Source organism: Neolamprologus multifasciatus, unplaced genomic scaffold (assembly GCF_963576455.1).
Source record: "Neolamprologus multifasciatus unplaced genomic scaffold, fNeoMul1.2 chr03_unloc_1, whole genome shotgun sequence".
Lineage (NCBI taxonomy): Eukaryota > Metazoa > Chordata > Actinopteri > Cichliformes > Cichlidae > Neolamprologus > Neolamprologus multifasciatus.
Genome location: NW_028181971.1, coordinates 103,674 through 127,555, shown reverse-complemented (window position 1 = coordinate 127,555; position 23,882 = coordinate 103,674). Strand labels below are relative to the sequence as shown.

Genomic DNA, 23,882 nt, shown 5'->3' with positions numbered 1-23,882 from the left:
ATTACATTTAACAGAGTTAGAAGTTAGCAGGAAGCTAGCGGAAGTTAGCTCGCTAGTTTTGCTAGTTACCTAAACATGATATAGCATGTTCTGACTGAGAGATTTCTGAAAGAATTCAAAGGTACAGCTCTGCTATCACTTCCAACATAAATGAAGACAGAAAACTAAACAGCAGTGACGTTTGTAGGGTTACTGAAGTTGGGCTAGCTGGTATATATTGATTTACTTAGTGATCACTAGCTACACAGCTATGTTAGCATAACATAAACAGTGAAGCTGGAGGATGAAGGCTAACTTTTTTCCACTTGATAAAAGTTAACGTGAAGGTTCCTGATGGTTAGCGACAAATGCAATCGCACGGCAGGATGCTGTGAACAGACCAAACTTCAGATAATCCATCCACAATATGAGGTTAGTTATTAATATACTGCAACAACACGGGAACAGAGCAGCTGTGATAGAATACAGCATTCATGAATCAATGTAGTGATGCGTGAATCATGAACGAATCGTTCAATACTCGAGAATCACTTTACTGACTCATGAATCACGATTCACAAGCCCAACTGACTCACTGACTCACCCCTGTTGCTGTTAGCAGCAATGTATCTAGCTTATAATTAAAATTGTGGAGAAAAAACACAACATCCAGTATTGTAACAAAAACATTTCTGCTCTTAACTGGAAGAAAAAACCCTGAGTCGAAGCTCACATCAAGAAAATAGCTCCTCAGTTCACAGTAGCATCGCTCTGCTAACATGCTAACAGCACATTTGAGCTACTCACCCCCTCCTTCCTGTGCTGAATCATAGAGGAATGAATCACTCACTCACCCCCTCCCTCCTGGCTCACAGCTTCTTCTTCTTCTTGGTTGGCAACCAATGTTAAGGCGCATTACCGCCCCCTGGCTCACAGCTCAGTGGACATTTAGATGAGAAAATATATATTTGACACATTTAAGGAAAATACTAATAAAATACAAATAAAATAAAATAAAATAACATAAATCTTTATTAAGCAATTTTGATAGGAAATTGCTTAATTTTTAGAAATGTTTTTGCTCTTTTTTGCTCTATAAAATAGTTGGTTTTTTTTTTAGAATCATTCATCTTATCAGTAGGATTTACATGAAAAGAGAAACAAATTAAGTCTGAGTGAAAATGTACATTTTTTGCACTCTCTGGTCAACTGACTCAGTGAATCAAATGACTCAAAAAACCCGATTCACTTTGGTGAGTGACTCATTAAAACTCGATTCAGTAAAAAGAATCAAATTTACCATCACTAAATCAATGGTACAGAAGTGGAGGAAGCAAGAAGAATGAGTTGAATAAAGTTTGATTTATCTGACTGCTTTGTTTTGCTTAATGCGTCTTATAATCCCGTGCAGCTTATGGTCCGAAAAATACGTATTTGACTTTTTTATTTGGCACACTGCAGTTTAATGTTGCAAAGCACCTTTTTTAACTTCAGTGGATATTATACATGGTTATGCTCAGGATATGTCAGCCCATTTCTACTGGAGATGCCCTTTGATTAAACTTCAGCAAGGAATTTGCATTTGCACTGTTAAATCTTTATATAGCTTTAATGCACATAAATTGCATTCGATACTGTTGACCATAATATTCTATTAGAGCGATTAGAACATGCTGTAGGTATTACAGGTATTGCACTGCAGTGGTTTGTATCATATCTATCTAATAGACTCCAATTTGTGCATGTAAATGGAGAGTCCTCTTCACACACTGAGGTTAATTATGGAGTTCCACAGGGTTCGGTGCTAGGACCAATTCTGTTTACATTATACATGCTTCCCCTAGGCAGCATCATTAGAAGACATAGCATACATTTTCACTGCTATGCAGATGACACCCAGCTCTATCTGTCCATGAAGCCAGATAACACACACCAATTAGTTAAACTGCAGGAATGTCTTAAAGACATAAAGACTTGGATGGCCACTAACTTTCTGCTTCTTAACTCAGATCAAACTGAGGTCATTGTACTCGGCGCTGAAAAGCTTAGAAATATGGTATCTAACCAGATTCTTACTCTGGATGGCATTACCTTGGCCTCCAGTAACACTGTGAGGAACCTTGGAGTCATTTTTGACCAGGATATGTCCTTCAACGCACATATTAAACAAATATGTAAGACTGCGTTCTTCCATTTGTGCAACATCTCTAAAGTTAGAAATATCCTGTCTCAGAGTGACACTGAAAAACTAGTTCATGCATTTATTACTTCCAGGCTAGACTACTGCAATTCATTATTATCAGGATGTCCAAAAAACTCACTGAAAAGCCTTCAGTTAATCCAAAATGCTGCAGCAAGAGTACTGACAGGGACTAGAAGGAGAGAGCATATTTCTCCTGTTTTGGCTTCCCTTCATTGGCTTCCTGTTAAATCCAGAATTGAATTCAAAATCCTGCTCCTCACATACAAGGTCTTAAATAATCAGGCCCCATCTTATCTTAATGACCTTGTAGTACCATATCACCCTATTAGAGCACTTCGCTCTCGCTCTGCAGGCCTACTTGTTGTTCCTAGAGTATTTAAAAGTAGAATGGGAGGGAGAGCCTTCAGTTTTCAGGCCCCTCTTCTGTGGAACCAGCTTCCAGTTTGGATTCGGGAGACAGACACTATCTCTACTTTTAAGATTAGGCTTAAAACTTTCCTTTTTGCTAAAGCATATAGTTAGGGCTGGACCAGGTGACCCTGAATCCTCCCTTAGTTATGCTGCAATAGATGTAGGCTGCCGGGGGATTCCCATGATGCATTGAGTTTTTCCTTTCCAGTCACCTTTCTCACTCACTATGTATTAACAGACCTCTCTGTATTGAATCGTATCTGTTATTAATCTCTGTCTCTCTTCCACAGCATGTCTTTATCCTGTCTTCCTTCTCTCACCCCAACCGGTCGCAGCAGATGGCCGCCCATCCCTGAGCCTGGTTCTGCCGGAGGTTTCTTCCTGTTAAAAGGGAGTTTTTCCTTCCCACTGTCGCCAAAGTGCTTGCTCATAGGGGGTCATATGATTGTTGGGCTTTTCTCTGTATCTATGAAGCGCCTTGAGGCGACATTTGTTGTGATTTGGCGCTATATAAATAAAATTGAATTGAATTGAATTGAATTGAATAAAAAAACAGCTGCTTGTTTAAGTAAAATAAATTGATGGGTTTTTTACACTAGTAAAGTTGTGGAGTTGTATTTTGTCTCGCATCAATTATATTCTCAGTTATATCGTTATTGCAAATTTTCAAATATATGTCGTGATAAATATTTTTGGCCATATCGCCCTCCTCTAAGCCCACCCACTTAATCCAAGCCCATATGTATTTCTCTGTAGTTTGTAAATAAACATTTTCACTGCACCATCTGCTCCTGAATCCAGAATCCTCCCATGCCATGACAGAAAATCCAGCAACATTTTGGACTCTTCTGAAGCACCTTCTATCACGCGAGCACCTGAGAGATGAGTTGGTATCTACGGATGAAACGAAATCATTTGAAGAACTTTACATTAGCCTTCAGAATAGTTAGCTTCATAACTTGGCCAACTCCAGGCCTCGAGGGCTGGTGTCCTGCAGGTTTTAGATCTCACCCTGGGTCTACACACCTGAATCAAATGATTAGTTCATTACCAGGCTTTGCATCCAGCCACTGTAGAGCAGCTTCTGCTGGAGCTTTTAGCCACTACATAGAGCAATAATCTTCACTAAGCTCGATCTTAGAAACACGTTCCATCTGGTGGACATTTGGGAGGTGACGAATAAAACTGTTTTCAACACTCGGACATTTCAAGCGTGCTGGGCTGACAAATGCCTCAGTTGTTTTCCAGGCTTTAATCAATAGTGTGCTCTTTGTATGTGCACCTGTTTGACCTGCAGATTTCTTTCCACAGGACTCAACTAGAACAGGAAGCAAGTCTTCAATGACTATTAGACACTAATGCTATGTCCCGATTCGGGGTATGCACGCTTGAAGTACGCGCACTACGCGTACTACGGACGGTGCGTACTATAAGTACGGGAAGTGCGGAAGTGAGAGGCTTGTGAAATGGGACGGTATATGCTTCGTCGCGCTGTTCAGGTTGCCTAGCAACCATGATACTAACCGCGAGACACGTTACATACAGCTTTGTTTGACAGAAATGAAGGAGAAAAATGTTTTGTTGATCAATCATTTTTGTCATGACATCACTTTGATTAGTTGAGTATCTGAGGCTGAGACCACAGGACTGTAAAACATGATTCAAGGGCTTAATTTCTGTACTGAACAGTCATTTAAGAGTAGCTAGTAAATAATAATTAGTTAATGTTGTTCATGAGACTAAAGTCATCTCACTATGGTAATGTAAATATGATATGGCCAATATTATAGTATTATCAGATTATATATATATATATATATGACAAGCTGAAAGTCAGTGATATATATATATATATATATATATATATATATCACTGACTTTCAGCTTGTTGTGTTTGTGGATATATGACTGACTTTAATTATCCATAAAATCATCAGATTCTCTGTAAGATTAAGGTCGACTATATGTATATTTACAAGTAGAGGCTTTAAAACCAAGTTAATGCTGAAAGTACAAACATCACTAGTGTCACACAACTTTGCCGACATGTGGCCAACAGCAATGTTTTAATGTTCTTCATTATTAAACATTTGCACATGAATAAGTGACGTCATATTCAGTACTTACTTTTGACAGTTCACTTTTCGGCCGCTCCCTTCTGCCGTATTTTGCGGCAAAATTATCCACACCCACCGCCGCGCTATGACTTGTGGGATATATGGGACCACGAAGCGTGCACCGGACCACGCTTGATATTTGGGGAAATCGACGGCGCATTTGGAGTATGCATTTCAAGTACACTTCGAATTGGGACAGCCGTCGTCGCGTGGCGGTGACGTAACCGCACTTAAAATGCGTACTTCAAGCGTGCATACCCCGAATTGGGACACAGCATAAGTCTGGTCTTGGTAGCCGGGGATCCGTCCGCCATGGCCTCTGATCCTTCTCATGCACTTCAACAGTCTTATTCATCATCGAGTCTTAAATTATCCTGTTATGACCAATGACTGCTCGACTGTGTCAACGAGCTACTCCCACAGTGTGGAGAAGCCATAATTCTGACTCCACGCCAAATAAGAGGGGAAACCCTCCCAGGCATTGACGCCTAACAGTTAAATAGTTAAAGGATTAAACTTTCCTTTCTTTAAACAAAAAATATTAAACTATTCAAAGGTCCCAAATATCTTATTTCACTCAGGGGAGGAAGGCAGACGAGAGGCAGCTGTGTCAGTATGGCGTTTGTATCCTGCTGCCACTGGGACCAGTTACAGTTCCTCACACACACACACATACACACACACACACACACACACACACACATTCTAGTTTTGATATCTTAGTGAGGACACCTAGTTGACATGATCCTTTTTCTAGCTGCTCACCGTAACCATCAGTAATGAATGGTTAACGCTCAACCTAACCATAACTAACTGTAACCCTGACACTAAAGCCACATTGTGAGTCTCAAACCCGTGAGGCACATATAGTCCTCATAAATGACTGGTCCCCACAGAGACATCTAAACAGGTACACACACACACACACATTCTAGTTTTGATATCTTAGTGAGGACACCTAGTTGACATGATCCTTTTCCTAGCTGCTCACCGTTACCATCAGTAATGAATGGTTAACGCTCAACCTAACCATAACTAACTGTAACCCTGACACTAAAGCCACATTGTGAGTCTCAAACCCGTGAGGACTTTTGTCCTCATAAATGACTGGTCCCCACGGAGACATCTAAACAGGTACACACACACTTTCATGTATTTTTGTCCACAGTATAAAAGCTGTTTGGGAGGAATTATCTGTCCATGGCAACTTTCCCCCACATTCTTTGAGTGCTTGCCTTGTCTGCTCGCTCTGGCGCTTTAATGACTTCCTTCAAATGGTACCAACACTTCAGCAACGACTGCAACATCACTTTTTCCATCTTCACAGCCCTGGAACTGTTGGACAGTATCATCTAATACATGGAAAATATTAAAACAGCTCACAAAAGCAGGGAAACTTTGCGTGCAAACATGTGGAGACCACTCATTCATTTACTGCACGTTGCCTCTGCTCAGTGTCTGCTCAGCAGAACATGGATCACATGTTCACTCCTGCACTGGCCAAAGCTGGCAGTGGTCCTGCTTAGACTCTTTGAGTGCTAATATTGGTGCTCCAATCATTTGGTCTGGCTCTAACGGTGTGATTCAGACTGAGGAGACCTGCTGTCTTTTGACTCAAAACTATTATTATTATTATTTAATAAGGAAGAACAGAGAAGAGTCCATGACCAGTAAAGATGTTGTGTCTGCATGAGAGTAGACACCTACAGCGCTGTCTCTGCAGGCAGCATCCAAACAGACAGCCTGTTCATCCTGAGCTAAGGTCACCAAAGGTCAGACAAAAACCTGCAGTCTTAACAAAACACAGGCAAAGACACTCTTTATTATCAACTATCTAATAAAACGCAGCCAAGAAGTGAATCTGCCATGACTTTACAAGCTAAAAAATAAGACACTGAGCTTTATATTGATTAAATATGTTAAATAGATATTAAATTAAATACAGATCCTGATAAATGCCTCATTAATTTTTCATCATAGAATTACTGTTAAAACAACCCCTTATCCATGTTCGATGCCCTGCAATGGACTCACAGCAGCCCAATCAGAGGCACTTTTTCTTTGACCCAGTTTATTCTAAGTGGAGATATTATCTGAATGTCAGGAGTGGGCCCACACCTCATTCACGCCGCCTCAGTTTATACATGCCCCCTTCACCAATACCCTCTGGTCTCATTTTCATGCCCCCCAGGAGCCGCTGCCAGTCCTCTTTGAGGCCCTCCCCACACTGCAGCACCAGTACACGGTCCCTCATCCATCATCGCTCATCGTAACTGAGGATGTGGTCCCAGCTAGTGAAATTGATAGTAAAATGTTAATGTGATGAACTCACCAGCTATCGGCTCACTGACATCCAGTACAAGAAGGCCAGGCTCACCAAAACATACAGTTTGATTTGTGCGCTCTGCTGCTGCACACAAATACAAGGAATTCAGCCTGGATTGACACTCCTCCCAGTGTCCTATGGCAGGTCAGCTCTATCACAGGCAAGGACAGCTCGGATGCTTCAGAAGTGTTATCAAAATAAATAAATAAATAAAATAGAAATACTAGTTTGGATCAAAAGCCAGACCAAAATAATAAGTTTTAAGATGCAATTTAAAGACTGGCTGGACTCGGAGGAACGAATATAAAGGTTACTCCAGAGTCTGGGAGCTACGACAGCAAAGGCCCGATCACCTCTGGACTTCAGACAAGACCTCGGTTGCGTCAGGAGCATTTGATTGGAAGATCAAGTACCTTATTAGGGATGTACAAATGGAGGCGTTCGCATAGATAGCTGGGAGCTAAAGTGTTTACAATTTTAAAGGTAAGCAAAAGAATTTTGAAATTGATACGATAATCAACGGGGAGCCAACGTAGGTTGGCTAAAACTGGTGCGATGTGGGCATAACTTCTAGTACCAGTTAAGAGACGCACAGCCGGTGAGTAGAGGAAGGTGGGAGGCCCGAGTAGAGGGAATTACAGTAGTCTAATCTGGAAGTGATAGGAGCATGAATGAGTTTTTTAAGGTCCTTCAAATGGAGGTATGGCTTTAGATATCTGACACAGCTGGTAGAAACTGTTTTTTATCACAGAGGAGGTCGATTTCTCGAGTTTGAAAGAGCAGGAAAACACCGAGGTTTCTAACAGCGAGCGAGAGATGGCTACCAAGGGGCCCTAAGCCATCAGTAAGTTGTTCCAGCGGGTTGAGACTATCAAAAACTATAACTTCTGTCTTATCCCCATTCAGAGAGACGTGACCACGTTTGGACCTCACTTAGACAGTCAAATAGGGCTTCCAGAGACGTAGAGACATCTGATGTCAAAGGGAAATAAATTTGTATGTCGTCGGCGTAGCAGTGAAAGGAAATGTTATACTTTTTAAGTATTACTCCCAAAGGCAGCATGTACAAGGAAAAAGAACTGGGCCGAGCACAGATCCTTGAGGCACACCACAGTGAATTTGTTTTTAAAAACTGAAGCTGGCCCTCCACCTCTGCCAGTGGACCGGGTGAGCTCAGAAAGGTGAATCGGGTTGGTTCTGAGAAAGAAAAGAACTCAGCAGGGCGAAGCCAAGTTCAGTCAAGAATAAGAAGTCCAGCCGGCTGAAGGAATCAGCATACAGAGTCCTGAAGCTGGCAGCCTGGTGTTCAGAAAACAGCCTGGGACTGAACACTAAGAAAACCAAAGAGCTCATTGTTGACTTCAGGAGGCACAGCACTGACTCGGCCCCCCTTTACATCAACGGGGAGGTGTGGAGAGGGTCCACACCTCCCGGTTCCTTGGTGTCCTCATCTCTGCTGACACCTCCTGGACAGACAACATCTCAGCGGTCGTCAAGAAGGCCCAACAGCGGCTGCACTTCAAGCTGAACTCCAACCTGCTGCTGACCTTCTGCCGCTCGTCCATTGAGAGCCTGCTAACCTGCTGCATCACGGTACGGCAGCTGCACCAAGGCGGACAGAGCGAGGCTTCAGAGTGTGGTCACGACAGCACAAAGATCATCAGCTGCCCTCTCCCCTCCCTGATGGACATTTATTCCTCCCGCTGCCTCAGCAGAGCAGCAAACATCATCAAGGACAGCTCCCAGTCCGGTTCTGACCTGTTCAACCTGCTTGAGGCGCTGCAGGTGCATCACAAGGAGACCCACAGACCCGTAACCAGCCTGAACTCACACATGATAAACACAGTTCCACCCCATTCTAGGACCTCTACACACAGACTACACAACTATCATCACACTGTGCAACACTTAGTTTACGCACAGTAACCCACACTGTAAATATAGCACTGTGTTAAGTTTCTATATTTGTATAAAGTGCTGCAGAGCTGTGCAACTCACCCCTCTTTCTTTCCCACGTCTGCTCTGAATAGGACACGCTCTGAAGCTTATTGTGCATGTGTGTAGTGACAATAAAACGCATTCTATTCTACTCTATTCTATTCTATTCTATTCTATTTTTGTTCACATGCTAAGTTCAGCATTCAAAATCTTGGTGTTTGAGTCTCTGAGTTTCAACTGTGTGAAACCTTTATCTCACTCCTAACATTTCTAAATTGTGACACATGGTCTCCTCTGCTGCACTGAAATGATCAATGCGTTTGTGTCATTGCATTTAGGTTAATGTACTGGTCTCTGTGCTGGGTTAGAGAAACCACCAAGGCTCTGCACCAGTCTACAGCTGACTCTGTCCATTCTTTTAAAAACCAGTTCAAAACCTTTTTGTTTGAACACATTTTCTGTTGAGAAGTTTTTAAAAAATTTTAAAACTACAGGTTTATGTTATTTTGGCACTTAATGTTTTTTTTTTGTGACGTTTGTCTGTGAAAACTTTACAATCACTAAAAACCAAAGAACACCACCCCCACAGCATGGAGGTGGAAACATGGGTCATTTTTCTGCTAAGAGCACGAGATGACCTCCCTGCATGGAGGGCCAATAGACAGGACCACGTATCGTACTGTGACGAGGAACCTTCGTCCCTCCATGAAGATGGATGTTCAAGCATGACGATGATCCAAATCATCGTGTCCAGGTAACAAAGCAGTGGATGAAAATAAGAGCGGCCTATCGAGTCTTCTATAGAAAATCTTTCCTCCCGTCTTCCACTCATCACCTCCAGCTGGTCGGCAGATGGCTGCCCCTCACCGAGCCTGGGTTACTTCTTCTTCTCTGTAATGTTGTAGGGTATTTACCTTACAATAAAACAAAGCAGAGACAGCGATCAGTGCTAACTGATTCTCAGTGCTGCTGCTGGAGATAAGGATGCACGGTGACCTTCAACATTACACATCCTGTGAACACACACTGTTGATCTATTGTTAGCATAAAGACGCTGACAGGTGCAGATGATTGCTGGTTTCTTCAGCCTACAGCAGACAGTCAGTTAGCTGTAGGACTGCACAGTGTATGCTTGGTTTTATGTTGTGCTGTTGTTTTTAGCCTGACAGATGCCAAACGATCCGTCTGATCAAACGGGCGATTGTGGAAGAACACAAGCGCCGGCTTTGTCCTCGGAGGCTGCTGACCTTCTCTGGCCACACAAGCTGCTACACACTCACACTGACATTAACCTGGACACCACTCTATACTTCACATATCTCGGTTGTCCTCATTTACACGACAAACACTTAAATAGACACACACAGTGACACTGTACGCCACCCCAAGAGGCCCAGCGTGGCATGCTACTGCTGCGTCACATGCTCAGAGTCTCTGTGAACCCACACTGCTGCAAATATGTCGCCTTCAGATTCAAATCAGAGTGTCACTGAGCAACAGAGTAGAAGAGGCTAGTGAAGGTGTCCCAGTCCAAATATGGTGTAACAGTGTGGGACATTCCTGTCTGATGACTTCATAAACTCAGCTACCGGGACATTAATCCAGCGTGGTGTGGCAGTTTTGATCGTAGACCAAAAATGTGCGCTCCAAAAAGATCACAGCGTAATCAAAACAGGCTGTCCTCTGGCATCCTGCCGCACCGGGCAGTGTTTCTTAAATAATATGTGTTTATCATTTACATGGGGATATAAATAACTAGTTTGAGCTGTTACACATAAACAGCATATTCCAAATATCATCAAAACAGAAAATAAGAATAAGAGCTTTCAAATCTAATTATTTCAATTTACTTAAATGTCTCCGAGGGCTAACAGGCTGTTTAGATCTCAGGGTTACATAATGAAGTAATGAATGTTCTCATTTCTAACTGTTTGATTTTAAAAAGTATGTTTTGTATTGCTGCCTGATTCATCGCTACGTGTACCTCCGTCCAAGATAATGGATGGTTCGTCATCTGCTGGTGTGTCTGCAGGACAAGCATGTAATGGGATTAGTGGGGATAAATCCATGGAGGAGAATGAGACCTGATGCTAGCTAATGAAAGGACAGCAAACTAACACAGAGGACGAGGTCAAGGCAGAACAACAAAGATGTCTTTGCAGGGTGAGATGAGGAAGGAGAGTAACCACTGTGATTTAAAGACATAATGAAGAGAATGACTCAGGTCTGTGTCCAGCCTCCCCAAATCAGCATGACACAGCAAACTAAGCTACATAAATCTCTGAATTACCAGCTGAGCCACTAATCCAGGCGGTAAGACACTCGCCAAACTTCCATGATATTTTACCACCGAGCATAAAAGTGCTTACAGGAAAGGCCAGGAAAGAATAAGCCATGAACACAGAGTTTAAGATTATTTTATAACGTTTAACACAACCCAGAAGCATTTCATGTTCATGAAACACTGTAGGAAATGTTCTACTTCAATTAAAAGAACACACCCAACTACATGCTCAACACCCACTTTAGTACTTCCTACTCAGCAGTTTCAATTACTGGTTAAAGCAAATGTGTAAGAAACTGAAAGCACGTAAAGAATCTGCTCAAGTCAAACAAGACATCAGACACACATCACCAAGAAGTTTAAAGCAGTCCTACAGAAAGGTTTCAAAACTCCCTCCCACAGCTTGAGTCCAAGGATTCCTATTGGGCCTTTTCTACTGTTAATGTTTAAGCTAAATGACAACTTTGTTTGTCCACTGTCAGCATTCGAAACAACTTTACAGGGTTTAATGGAGCACACAGATCTGACTTTTTACAAAAGCACTCAATGAGCTGTAGTAATGAAGAATTGTATCACAGTACGTTTTGTCACATCCTGTCTAAGATGTTTTTTCTTGCATGAGCCTAAGCACTCGTTTATACTCGTATCCAATACAACTGATTTCAGTTTTATGCTTCCTAAAATCCTTAAAATTCCTTGTCAACGTCTTTTAGTTTAACCAATCCTAAAGAAAATCAAGCTTTGCTGCTCTACTCTATTTCCCGTTCCCTCCCCAGTGTGTTGCAACATGTGTGGATGCTGAATGAAATGGGTGGAGGGATGAGCGCTACATGGTTGTGTTTGAGCAGGAGGGCCGGATGATGGGCTTTTATAGACATGCTGTTCGTTTACAGCAGGCTTGTAGGTGATGATCTCTTTAGTGTAACATGAAAAGGAAACAGATACATCGTGATATCACAAACACAATTCCTACATTTGTGCCAGCCTAATAAAATAATATACAGCACTGTGTGAAACTCATCAAGTGGCCTGAACTAAAAGTTCTCCAGCAAGTTTTTCTTGGACATTTTCTTGGCTGATTTTATCTCACTTTCAGTGCAGTCCTTTCAGCTGACCATTTTCAGAAGCATGTTTTTGTTTGTTAAGCCACTGACCTCTGAATCACTGAAACATAAAAGACCAGTATTGTGTCTAGAACGTACATAACAGACTCAGCAAAGAACCAATTTTAAACTGTATCTTTTGGTACGGTTTCAAACACATTTTATTTCTTACAAAAATGCCAAAGACAACATAGTTTGACAGGCACAATAGCATCTCTGCAACAGCGCGATTCCCAAAGAGCTGTCTGGGAGGCTGTAAAGAAACCATTGTTACAGAGGGAAACCGGGAGAAAAGGCAACAGTGCCAAATGGTTCAAGAAATGTCTTTCTTTGTAAGAAATTACATCTTTTTCAGTTCTCTTTCAACTCTTGGTATTTCTCCAGCTTCTCGTGTTCCTTCTTCCTGATGTTGCTGTCGTTCGGGACCGCCCAGGTTATACTCGGCACAGATGTTCCTGTACACTATGCCGGCCACTTGGTTATGGCGTTCCATGTATGCCTTGTCTGCTAGCATCTTGCACCCTGCTGTTATGTGCTGGATTGTCTCATCTTTACACAGCCTGCACCTGGGGTCTTGCCTGGTGTGATAGACCCCAGCCTCTATGGATCTTGTACTCAGAGCTTGTTCTTGTGCTGCCATGATTAGTGCCTCTGTGCTGTCTTTCAGTCCAGCTTTGTCCAGCCACTGGTAGGATTTCTGGATATCAGCCACCTCCTCTATCTGCCGGTGGTACATACCGTGCAGGGGCCTGTCCTTCATGATGGTTCCTCGTCTCCCTCCTCTTTCTTGGGTTTCTGCTGCCTGAGGTATTCACTGAGCACTCGGTTGGTTGGGGCCATCTTTGTGATGTATTCTTGGATGTTCGTTGTCTCATCCTGGACTGTGGTGCTGACACTCACCAGTCCCCGGCCCCCTTCCTTCCGCTTAGCGTACAGCCTCAGGGTGCTGGACTTGGGGTGAAACCCTCCATGCATGGTAAGGAGCTCTCTTGTCTTTATGTCAGTGGCTTCTATCTCCTCCTTTGGCCAGCCTATCACCCCAGCAGGGTACCTGATCAGGTACTTGGTGGTTGCAGCTTTCCTAGCGGCCTCTTCATGGTTCCCATTTGCGTGTGGAATCCCCAGGTACTTGTAACTGTCCTCTATGTCTGCAATGTTGCCTTCTGGTAGTTCAGTCCCCTCAGTTCTGACTACCTTCCCTCTCTTTGTTACCATCCGACTACACTTCTCCAGCCTGAACGACATCCCGATGTCATTGCTGTATAGCCTGGTAGTGTGCATCAGTGACTCGATGTCTCGTTCACTCTTGGCATACAGCTTGATGTCATCCATGTACAGGAGGTGGCTGACGACTGCTCCATTCTGTAGTCTGTGTCCGTAGCCAGTCTTGTTAATGATCTCACTGAGAGGGTTCAGGCCGATGCAGAACAGCAGCGGGGACAGAGCATCTCCATATGGGTTGCATCCTTCTCCCATATGCTCTTCCAGTATTGCTCCATCGCCAGCCTTGGTGGGGCTCTTCTCATAGAGTTCCCCTGCCACTGAGAATATACCTTGAACTGTAGATTACTCTTAGTTTATTCTCCTGCCTTCTATCTCTCTGGTATGGTCCCTTCAAGCGGCTGGCCAAGTCTGTGAGTCGTTGCTTGGCAGTTTCCAAGGCCTCAGGTATGGGCAGCTTGCTGTACTTCCCTCCCTTCTTCATCGCACCTTTCTGCAGCTCTGATAGTTGGCTAACATCCCTTCGTGCTCCCTTGGTCTTTCAATTCAATTTTATTCATTTAGCGCCAAATCACCGCAAAAGTCGCCTCAAGGTCTTAGCCTTAGTGTCCTTCTCCATGGGGGCATTGCTACTTGAGATTGTTCATGTTGCAGCCACTTCACTGATGACTGCTGCCATGGTGTAAATCAGCTGGTTGGTTCCAGTGATGGTGACACTAGGGACTGTCCACGGTGCAGTAAAAACTCTGCATTATCACTGCTGCAAGCACTGCCACAGTCTGATTTTCTTTCATCACTACCTGAATTGTTCGACTAAAAGGAAAAAGAAATGGCAGATGTCCTTCTCTACAGGGGCAGAACTGTTGGCAGACTGTTCACCACCCCCCAACCGCTCTGTCTGTCATCACTCCACCAGCATTGCTGTTTGTAATTATATTCACTCCACTTTTACACCTATATATAATGTCCTAAAAGCCACAAATAAATTAGAATCCTGCTCTGTTTGGTAATGAACTGTGATAAAACAAATATCCCTGCCTATGAAAAACCATACACTTCCCAAGGGAGTCATGAGTTCATCATGTTCATGTTTATAAACACTGAAAGCTGACCTGGAGCAGGTCCCAGGCCCTCCACAAGCAAGAAAATGGATTGATCTATAAATACATATGTGTGTGTGTTTCTGTGGTTCGTCTCATTTAGTCACTTGTTAATAAATGCGTTCGTCCTTTAAGAGTTTCAAAACTGAAAAGTAGGGAGTTACTGACATGTTTTATGTTATAGAACAAAGCATAACAATGTATGAAGTTTGTATTCATAACAGAGCTTACATCAAGTCAGTTTTATTTATATAGAGTCAAATCACAACAACAGACACCTCAAAATGTTGCTGCAAGTGCACGTGTAAATACGACTGCAAAACTGCTGATTTAGTAAAAACTCACACCTTTAAAAATGCAGCTTTGTGTAGTTCAAACGTTACATCCTAATGTCTCTTTCCCTCATTCTATAGAGCGTTAGATACATTTTCACATCATTAACAGCTATTTAGTTACACAAACGAATAGTTGCTGTGTGATGCAGATCATCTAGGTTTGTACTTCAGTTTGCACTGACATTACAGTGCGATGGAATGACCTGATCAGGTCCAACATTTGGTGTCAAAACCTGGGAGGAAACCTGGGATCCAGATCAGAGATCCTTCAAGAAGGGAGTCCCAGAAAGGTGGTGGAAAACAGCTACAGCCATGACAAGTGTGCAGCTGGCAGCATGTCGACCCGAACCATATCACAACAGTTGCCTTAAGGCGCTTTATACTGTAAGGTAAAATACAGTAATTCAGAGATACCCCAACTATCATATGATCCCCTTTGGGCAAGCACTATGGCAACAGAGGAAGGACAAACTCCAATTTAACAGTAAGAACGAAGAACCAAGAACCTCATGCAGAACCAGGCTCAATAAGGGGCGGCAAACGAGCAAAACGGGAAGGAAAACGAGACAAAGACACGCTGTCTTTGTTCACGAGGCCCGTTCCAACACGAGGTACGTTCCAACACGAGGCCCGTTCCAACACGTTCCAACACGAGGCCCGTCCCAACACGAGGCCCGTTCCAACACGTTCCAACATGAGGCCCGTTCCAACACGAGGCCCGTTCCAACACGAGGCCCGTTCCAACACGAGGCCCGTTCCAACACGTTCCAACACGAGGCCCGTCCCAACACGAGGCCCGTCCCAACACGTTCCAACAAGAAGCCCGTTCCAACACGAGGCCCGTCCCAACACGTTCCAACACGAGGCCCGTCCCAACACGAGGCCCGTCCCAACACGAGGCCCGTCCCAACACGTTCCAACACGAGGCCCGTCCCAACACGAGGCCCGTCCCAACACGAGGCCCGTTCCAACACGTTCCAACAGGAGGCCCGTTCCAACACGAGGCCCGTTCCAACACGTTCCAACACGAGGCCCGTTCCAACACGAGGCCCGTTCCAACACGTTCCAACACGAGGCCCGTTCCAACACGAGGCCCGTTCCAACACGTTCCAACACGAGGCCCGTCCCAACACGTTCCAACACGAGGCCCGTCCCAACACGAGGCCCGTTTCAACACGTTCCAACAAGAAGCCCGTTCCAACACGAGTCCCGTCCCAACACGAGTCCCGTCCCAACACGAGGCCCGTCCCAACACGAGGCCCGTTCCAACACGTTCCAACACGAGGCCCGTTCCAACACGAGGCCCGTTCCAACACGTTCCAACATGAGGCCCGTTCCAACACGAGGCCCGTTCCAACACGTTCCAACATGAGGCCCGTTCCAACACGAGGCCCGTCCCAACACGAGGCCCGTCCCAACACGAGGCCCGTTCCAACACATTCCAACAAGAAGCCCGTTCCAACACGAGGCCCGTCCCAACACGAGGCCCGTCCCAACACGAGGCCCGTTCCAACACGAGGCCCGTTCCAACACGTTCCAACATGAGGCCCGTTCCAACACGAGGCCCGTTCCAACACGTTCCAACACGTTCCAACACGAGGCCCGTTCCAACACGAGGCCCGTTCCAACACGTTCCAACACGAGGCCCGTCCCAACACGTTCCAACACGAGGCCCGTCCCAACACGAGGCCCGTTCCAACACGTTCCAACAAGAAGCCCGTTCCAACACGAGTCCCGTCCCAACACGAGTCCCGTCCCAACACGAGGCCCGTCCCAACACGAGGCCCGTTCCAACACGTTCCAACACGAGGCCCGTTCCAACACGAGGCCCGTTCCAACACGTTCCAACATGAGGCCCGTTCCAACACGAGGCCCGTTCCAACACGTTCCAACATGAGGCCCGTTCCAACACGAGGCCCGTCCCAACACGAGGCCCGTCCCAACACGAGGCCCGTTCCAACACATTCCAACAAGAAGCCCGTTCCAACACGAGGCCCGTCCCAACACGAGGCCCGTCCCAACACGAGGCCCGTTCCAACACGTCCCAACACGAGGCCCGTCCCAACACGAGGCCCGTTCCAACATGTTCCAACACGAGGCCCGTTCCAACACGAGGCCCGTCCCAACACATTCCAACAAGAAGCCCGTTCCAACACGAGGCACATCCCAACACGAGGCCCGTTCCAACATGAGGCCTGTTCCAACACGTTCCAACACGAGGCCCATTCCAACACGAGGCCCGTTCCAACACGAGGCCCGTTCCAACACGTTCCAACACGAGGCCCGTTCCAACACGAGGCCCGTTCCAACACGTTCCAACACGAGGCCCATTCCAACACGAGGCCCGTTCCAACACGAGGCCCGTTCCAACATGTTCCAACACGAGGCCCGTTCCAACACGTTCCAACACGAGGCCCGTTCCAACACGAGGCCCGTTCCAACACGTCCCAACACAAGGCCCGTTCCAACACGTTCCAACACGAGGCCCGTCCCAACATGAGGCCCGTTCCAACACGTCCCAACTCGAGGCCCGTCCCAACACGAGGCCCGTTCCAACACGTTCCAACATGAGGCCCGTTCCAACACGTTCCAACATGAGGCCCGTTCCAACACGAGGCCCGTTCCAACACGTTCCAACATGAGGCCCGTTCCAACACGAGGCCCGTCCCAACACATTCCAACAAGAAGCCCGTTCCAACACGAGGCCCGTCCCAACACGAGGCCCGTTCCAACACATTCCAACAAGAAGCCCGTTCCAACACGAGGCCCGTCCCAACACGAGGCCCGTCCCAACACGAGGCCCGTTCCAACACGTCCCAACACGAGGCCCGTCCCAACACGAGGCCCGTCCCAACACAAGGCCCGTTCCAACACGTCCCAACACGAGGCCCGTCCCAACACGAGGCCCGTTCCAACACGTTCCAACACGAGGCCCGTTCCAACACGAGGCCCGTCCCAACACGAGGCCCGTTCCAACGCATTCCAACAAGAAGCCCGTTCCAACACGAGGCCCGTCCCAACACGAGGCCCGTTCCAACACATTCCAACAAGAAGCCCGTTCCAACACGAGGCCCATCCCAACACGAGGCCCGTCCCAACACGAGGCCCGTTCCAACACGTCCCAACACGAGGCCCGTCCCAACACGAGGCCCGTTCCAACACGTTCCAACACGAGGCCCGTTCCAACACGTTCCAACACGAGGCCCGTTCCAACACGAGGCCCGTTCCAACCCGTTCCAACACGAGGCCCGTTCCAACACGTCCCAACTCGAGGCCCGTCCCAACACGAGGCCCGTTCCAACACGTTCCAACATGAGGCCCGTTCCAACACGTTCCAACATGAGGCCCGTTCCAACACGAGGCCCGTTCCAACACGTTCCAACATGAGGCCCGTTCCAACACGAGGCCCGTCCCAACACATTCCAACAAGAAGCCCGTTCCAACACGAGGCCCGTCCCAACACGAGGCCCGTTCCAACACATTCCAACAAGAAGCCCGTTCCAACACGAGGCCCGTCCCAACACGAGGCCCGTCCCAACACGAGGCCCGTTCCAACACGTCCCAACACGAGGCCCGTCCCAACACGAGGCCCGTCCCAACACAAGGCCCGTTCCAACACGTCCCAACACGAGGCCCGTCCCAACACGAGGCCCGTTCCAACACGTTCCAACACGAGGCCCGTTCCAACACGAGGCCCGTCCCAACACGAGGCCCGTTCCAACACATTCCAACAAGAAGCCCGTTCCAACACGAGGCTCGTCCCAACACGAGGCCCGTTCCAACACATTCCAACAAGAAGCCCGTTCCAACACGAGGCCCATCCCAACACGAGGCCCGTCCCAACACGAGGCCCGTTCCAACACGTCCCAACACGAGGCCCGTCCCAACACGAGGCCCGTTCCAACACGTTCCAACACGAGGCCCGTTCCAACACGTTCCAACACGAGGCCCGTTCCAACACGAGGCCCGTTCCAACCCGTTCCAACACGAGGCCCGTTCCAACACGTTCCAACACGAGGCCCGTCCCAACACGAGGCCCGTTCCAACACGTCCCAACACGAGGCCCGTCCCAACACGAGGCCCGTCCCAACACGTTCCAACACGAGGCCCGTTCCAACACGAGGCCCGTCTGCATGAACGAGACAAAGACACGCTGTCTTTGTTAACGAGGTCCGTTCCAACACGAGGCCCGTTCCAACACGTTCCAACATGAGGCCCGTTCCAACACGAGGCCCGTCCCAACACGAGGCCCGTCCCAACACGAGGCCCGTTCCAACACATTCCAACAAGAAGCCCGTTCCAACACGAGGCCCGTCCCAACACGAGGCCCGTCCCAACACGAGGCCCGTCCCAACACGTCCCAACACGAGGCCCGTCCCAACACGAGGCCCGTTCGAACATGTTCCAACACGAGGCCCGTTCCAACACGAGGCCCGTCCCAACACGAGGCCCGTTCCAACACATTCCAACAAGAAGCCCGTTCCAACACGAGGCACATCCCAACACGAGGCCCGTTCCAACATGAGGCCTGTTCCAACACGTTCCAACACGAGGCCCATTCCAACACGAGGCCCGTTCCAACACGAGGCCCGTTCCAACACGTTCCAACACGAGGCCCGTTCCAACACGAGGCCCGTTCCAACACGAGGCCCGTTCCAACCCGTTCCAACACGAGGCCCGTTCCAACACGTTCCAACACGAGGCCCGTCCCAACACGAGGCCCGTTCCAACACGTCCCAACACGAGGCCCGTCCCAACACGTTCCAACACGAGGCCCGTCCCAACATGAGGCCCGTTCCAACACATCCCAACTCGAGGCCCGTCCCAACACGAGGCCCGTTCCAACACGTTCCAACATGAGGCCCGTTCCAACACGTTCCAACATGAGGCCCGTTCCAACACGAGGCCCGTTCCAACACGTTCCAACATGAGGCCCGTTCCAACACGAGGCCCGTCCCAACACATTCCAACAAGAAGCCCGTTCCAACACGAGGCCCGTCCCAACACGAGGCCCGTTCCAACACATTCCAACAAGAAGCCCGTTCCAACACGAGGCCCGTCCCAACACGAGGCCCGTCCCAACACAAGGCCCGTTCCAACACGTCCCAACACGAGGCCCGTCCCAACACGAGGCCCGTCCCAACACAAGGCCCGTTCCAACACGTCCCAACACGAGGCCCGTCCCAACACGAGGCCCGTTCCAACACGTTCCAACACGAGGCCCGTTCCAACACGAGGCCCGTCCCAACACATTCCAACAAGAAGCCCGTTCCAACACGAGGCCCGTCCCAACACGAGGCCCGTTCCAACACATTCCAACAAGAAGCCCGTTCCAACACGAGGCCCATCCCAACACGAGGCCCGTCCCAACACGAGGCCCGTTCCAACACGTCCCAACACGAGGCCCGTCCCAACACGAGGCCCGTTCCAACACGTTCCAACACGAGGCCCGTTCCAACACGAGGCCAGTTCCAACACGTTCCAACACGAGGCCCGTTCCAACACGAGGCCCGTTCCAACCCGTTCCAACACGAGGCCCGTTCCAACACGTTCCAACACGAGGCCCGTCCCAACACGAGGCCCGTTCCAACACGTCCCAACACGAGGCCTGTCCCAACACGAGGCCCGTCCCAACACGTTCCAACACGAGGCCCGTTCCAACACGAGGCCCGTTCCAACACGAGGCCCGTCTGCATGAACGAGACAAAGACACGCTGTCTTTGTTAACGAGGTCCGTTCCAACACGAGGCCCGTTCCAACATGAGGCCCGTTCCAACACGTTCCAACACGAGGCCCGTTCCAACACGTTCCATGTAGACGGGCCTCGTGTTGGAGGACACGCCGGTGTGGGAGGGCGGTCCACGTTTGCTGTGCGACGTTCCTACCGGTTGTTCCCCTTTCGTGGTGCCGTTGTGTTTCTGACTCCATCCACGAAATGGATAAATTACCAAAATCCCGGAGCAATGCAAATTAGCCTCTTTGTTTACACTCGGCCTGTTGGACATGAGATGACACAGGAAAAGGATTTGTGATGTGAGCTTTTTATTGAGATTTTATTTCTTTTCTGATTTGAATTATTTATTAATGTTATAATAATTTATTTTGAAATACTGATTTATTTTTTTTATTTTCAATTAAATTACTAAATAATAAATTACTTTTGTATTGAATAAATAAAATAACTATTTTATCGCACAATTCATTGTTTGAGCAAAGAACTCTTTATTTCGCTGAATCTTCTGGTCCTCTGCACATAAGTGGATTTCCATTTAGACTTTATATAGACAACAACTCAAAGTGCTTTACAACAAGTCACATTCACCCATCTAGTGCTGTACTTTAAACACTTTAAACACTAAACACAAACACAGATACTGTGGGGAGAGGTCACATGGGCACAGGGAGAAAACTCACACAGAAACCCAACGATTAAAGATGAACCTTCTTGATGTAACACTCCCATCCTGACCTGGTCCTGGGCCATCTTAATAAGCATGCTGTACACAGTAGTTTCATATTCCTGCCAGAACAAACAGTTTGTACACAAGGCTCAGATTCTCGCTTTGCCAGATACAGACAATAGTTTAAGATCCTAATGTCTCTGCACAACTCTCCAAGTACTGAAATATCCACCTCAGATATTTTCTGCTCACACTCTCTGCACCCTTAGACACCAAGTAGTTCATGCTATACATAGCATTGACTTTTCATTCCTGTCTACCAGCCATGTGCACTCATTAGGGCATCAGTGCTGTCATAGTAACTACACTAACACTTGCAGCTGGTGAAATGGCCTCAGTATGATCATGCCCTGAACAAACTCACCTTTAACATCCCACACAGGGACTATATATGTGCGTGTCAATAACATGTGACAGAAGAACACGCTGTTGTCTTTCATGGGGCTGAATTAGAAACATAAACTACAGTTTGTCAGATTAAGACTGATCAGGTCCAACATTTGCAAAACAAACCCACCGCTCCCAGCACTGATTTACACGTTTGGTGTCACACTGAAGGAAACGCCCACTCTGGCACAACCTGCATGTGTTAAACTGCTCCTGCGTGTAAACAGCGTGTCACTTTGGATCAGAAGGACGCGCACTGGCGTCTCAGGGTGACTCAGATGTTTGCAAATGTCTGTCAGACTTGGGCTGAACGAGGTGTCGACCGGACTAGGCGGGACTCATTTCACCAAAACACGAACTTTTCCACCCACCAGTGTTTATCTGCGTGCTTATTTTAAATAATTATTCCGTGATGATCAAACACGAATCACTACATGCACGTCGAGCCGTTTGTGCTGAGTCAGACACCAATGCTCCCGTGTGTCCTTGCTGATTCTCGGGTCCATCTTAAACTGGTGTGTTTGCGCATGAACTTCGGTATAACGTTACAACGTTACCGGGCGCGCAGAGGGTCTCGGAGGGGTGTCGTACCTGTCGGGTGGTCGCGGGCTCCTCGTTCCCGGTGGGTGAAGGTGTTTCTCCTTCAAGCGATGCTGGGGTGACCGGAGAAGAAGCCATGTCCCCCCGACATCACCTCTCACTAAGCACCGCTCCTAGTGTGACTTTCCTCGGTGTCCTCCAGCTCGCAGTACGCTGCCTGGCGCAGTTGACGGTGGACCGGCTGCGTCGCTCGTTTCCTGTGCGATCAAAGGGACTCTCCGGCTGCACAGTGCAGCCACTGTCCCTCCTCCGGCCGGCGGACTAGTCCAGGCGAGGCGGATGACGTTGTCCCGGGTCTCGCTCGCTCTTGCACATACAGTCTGTCTTCTCCTGCCACACTCTGCTCTCCTTTTCACTTCATGTCTTTTTGTTTTGTAGGCTGGCTAACACGATCACTCCTGTTCCGCCTGCAGGACTCTGTGACTGCTCTGTGCTGTGGCAGCACACTCCAGCCTAATAGTTCATTTTAGAGCTTTTGGCACTTCGGCTCGACAGACAGAATCTCAGCATGTCGCCATAATATACTGAGTGCGATCCATAACATGATTTTATTTCACTGTAACTTTTAAATCCACCAAATGTTGCGTAAATGACGTGTCACGTGACTTGAGCACATGCACACCCTCTGTCCTCACAGCAGACATTCATCTTAGCCCCCCCTCCCGTGTTTTGAGATCATTGCTGCAACAAAAGGTTGCCACAGATATTTCTACATGAAACGTACTGATTCAGTCGGCACATATTTAAATATGGTTGGATGAGACCTGCACTCTGTTTTAATATAATGTTGTTTTGTTTGAGTGGCTGAAATATAGCTGAATCACATCACAGGAATGACACAGCCCTGTTCCTCCAGGCTGTTAACCTGTGAATCAGCTAACATGTATGATTTATTGTCATTCATTTGCTGAACAAACTTACCTCTGAACTTTGACCCTGACAATTCAATTTTATTTATATAGCGCCAAATCACAACAAAAGTCACCTCAAGGCGCTTCATAGATACAGAGAAAAACCCAACAATCATATGACCCCCTATGAGCAGCACTTTGGCGACAGTGGGAAGGAAAAACTCCCTTTTAACAGGAAGAAACCTCCGGCAGAACAAGGCTCAGGGAGGGGCGGCGCCATCTGCTGTGATTGGTTGGGGTGAGAGAAGGAAGACAGGATAAAGACATGCTGTGGAAGAGAGACAGAGGTTAATAACAGATATGATTCAGTGCAGAGAGGTCTGTTAACACAACAAGGGAGATCCAGGTTTCCCGGCTGACGAGCAGAGGGCAGCGGCTTCCACTGCTCATTTGAGCAGCTTGTTGCGTGACCTCGTGTCTCTCACTGAACCAAAATGCCTCCAAACAACATTCTGCGATTGTGATTCTGCGTTGTGTCTGATAAAAAAGGTAAAAGAAAGAAAGAC

At 47.3% G+C, this 23,882-nt stretch overlaps 1 protein-coding gene across 1 annotated transcript in view; it reads right to left on the bottom strand.

Moving 5' to 3' along the window:
* The window catches only part of LOC146490499 (ankyrin-2-like), a 147,978-nt gene extending 124,943 nt beyond the window's left edge, over positions 1-23,035 (bottom strand). The window contains exon 1 of the mRNA XM_085153126.1: positions 22,457-23,035. Within this exon, the coding sequence (XP_085009252.1) occupies positions 22,457-22,543 (87 nt within the window). The 5' untranslated portion in view covers positions 22,544-23,035. The remainder of the gene's footprint in view (positions 1-22,456) is intronic.
* Between the last annotated feature and the right edge of the window lie 847 nt (positions 23,036-23,882).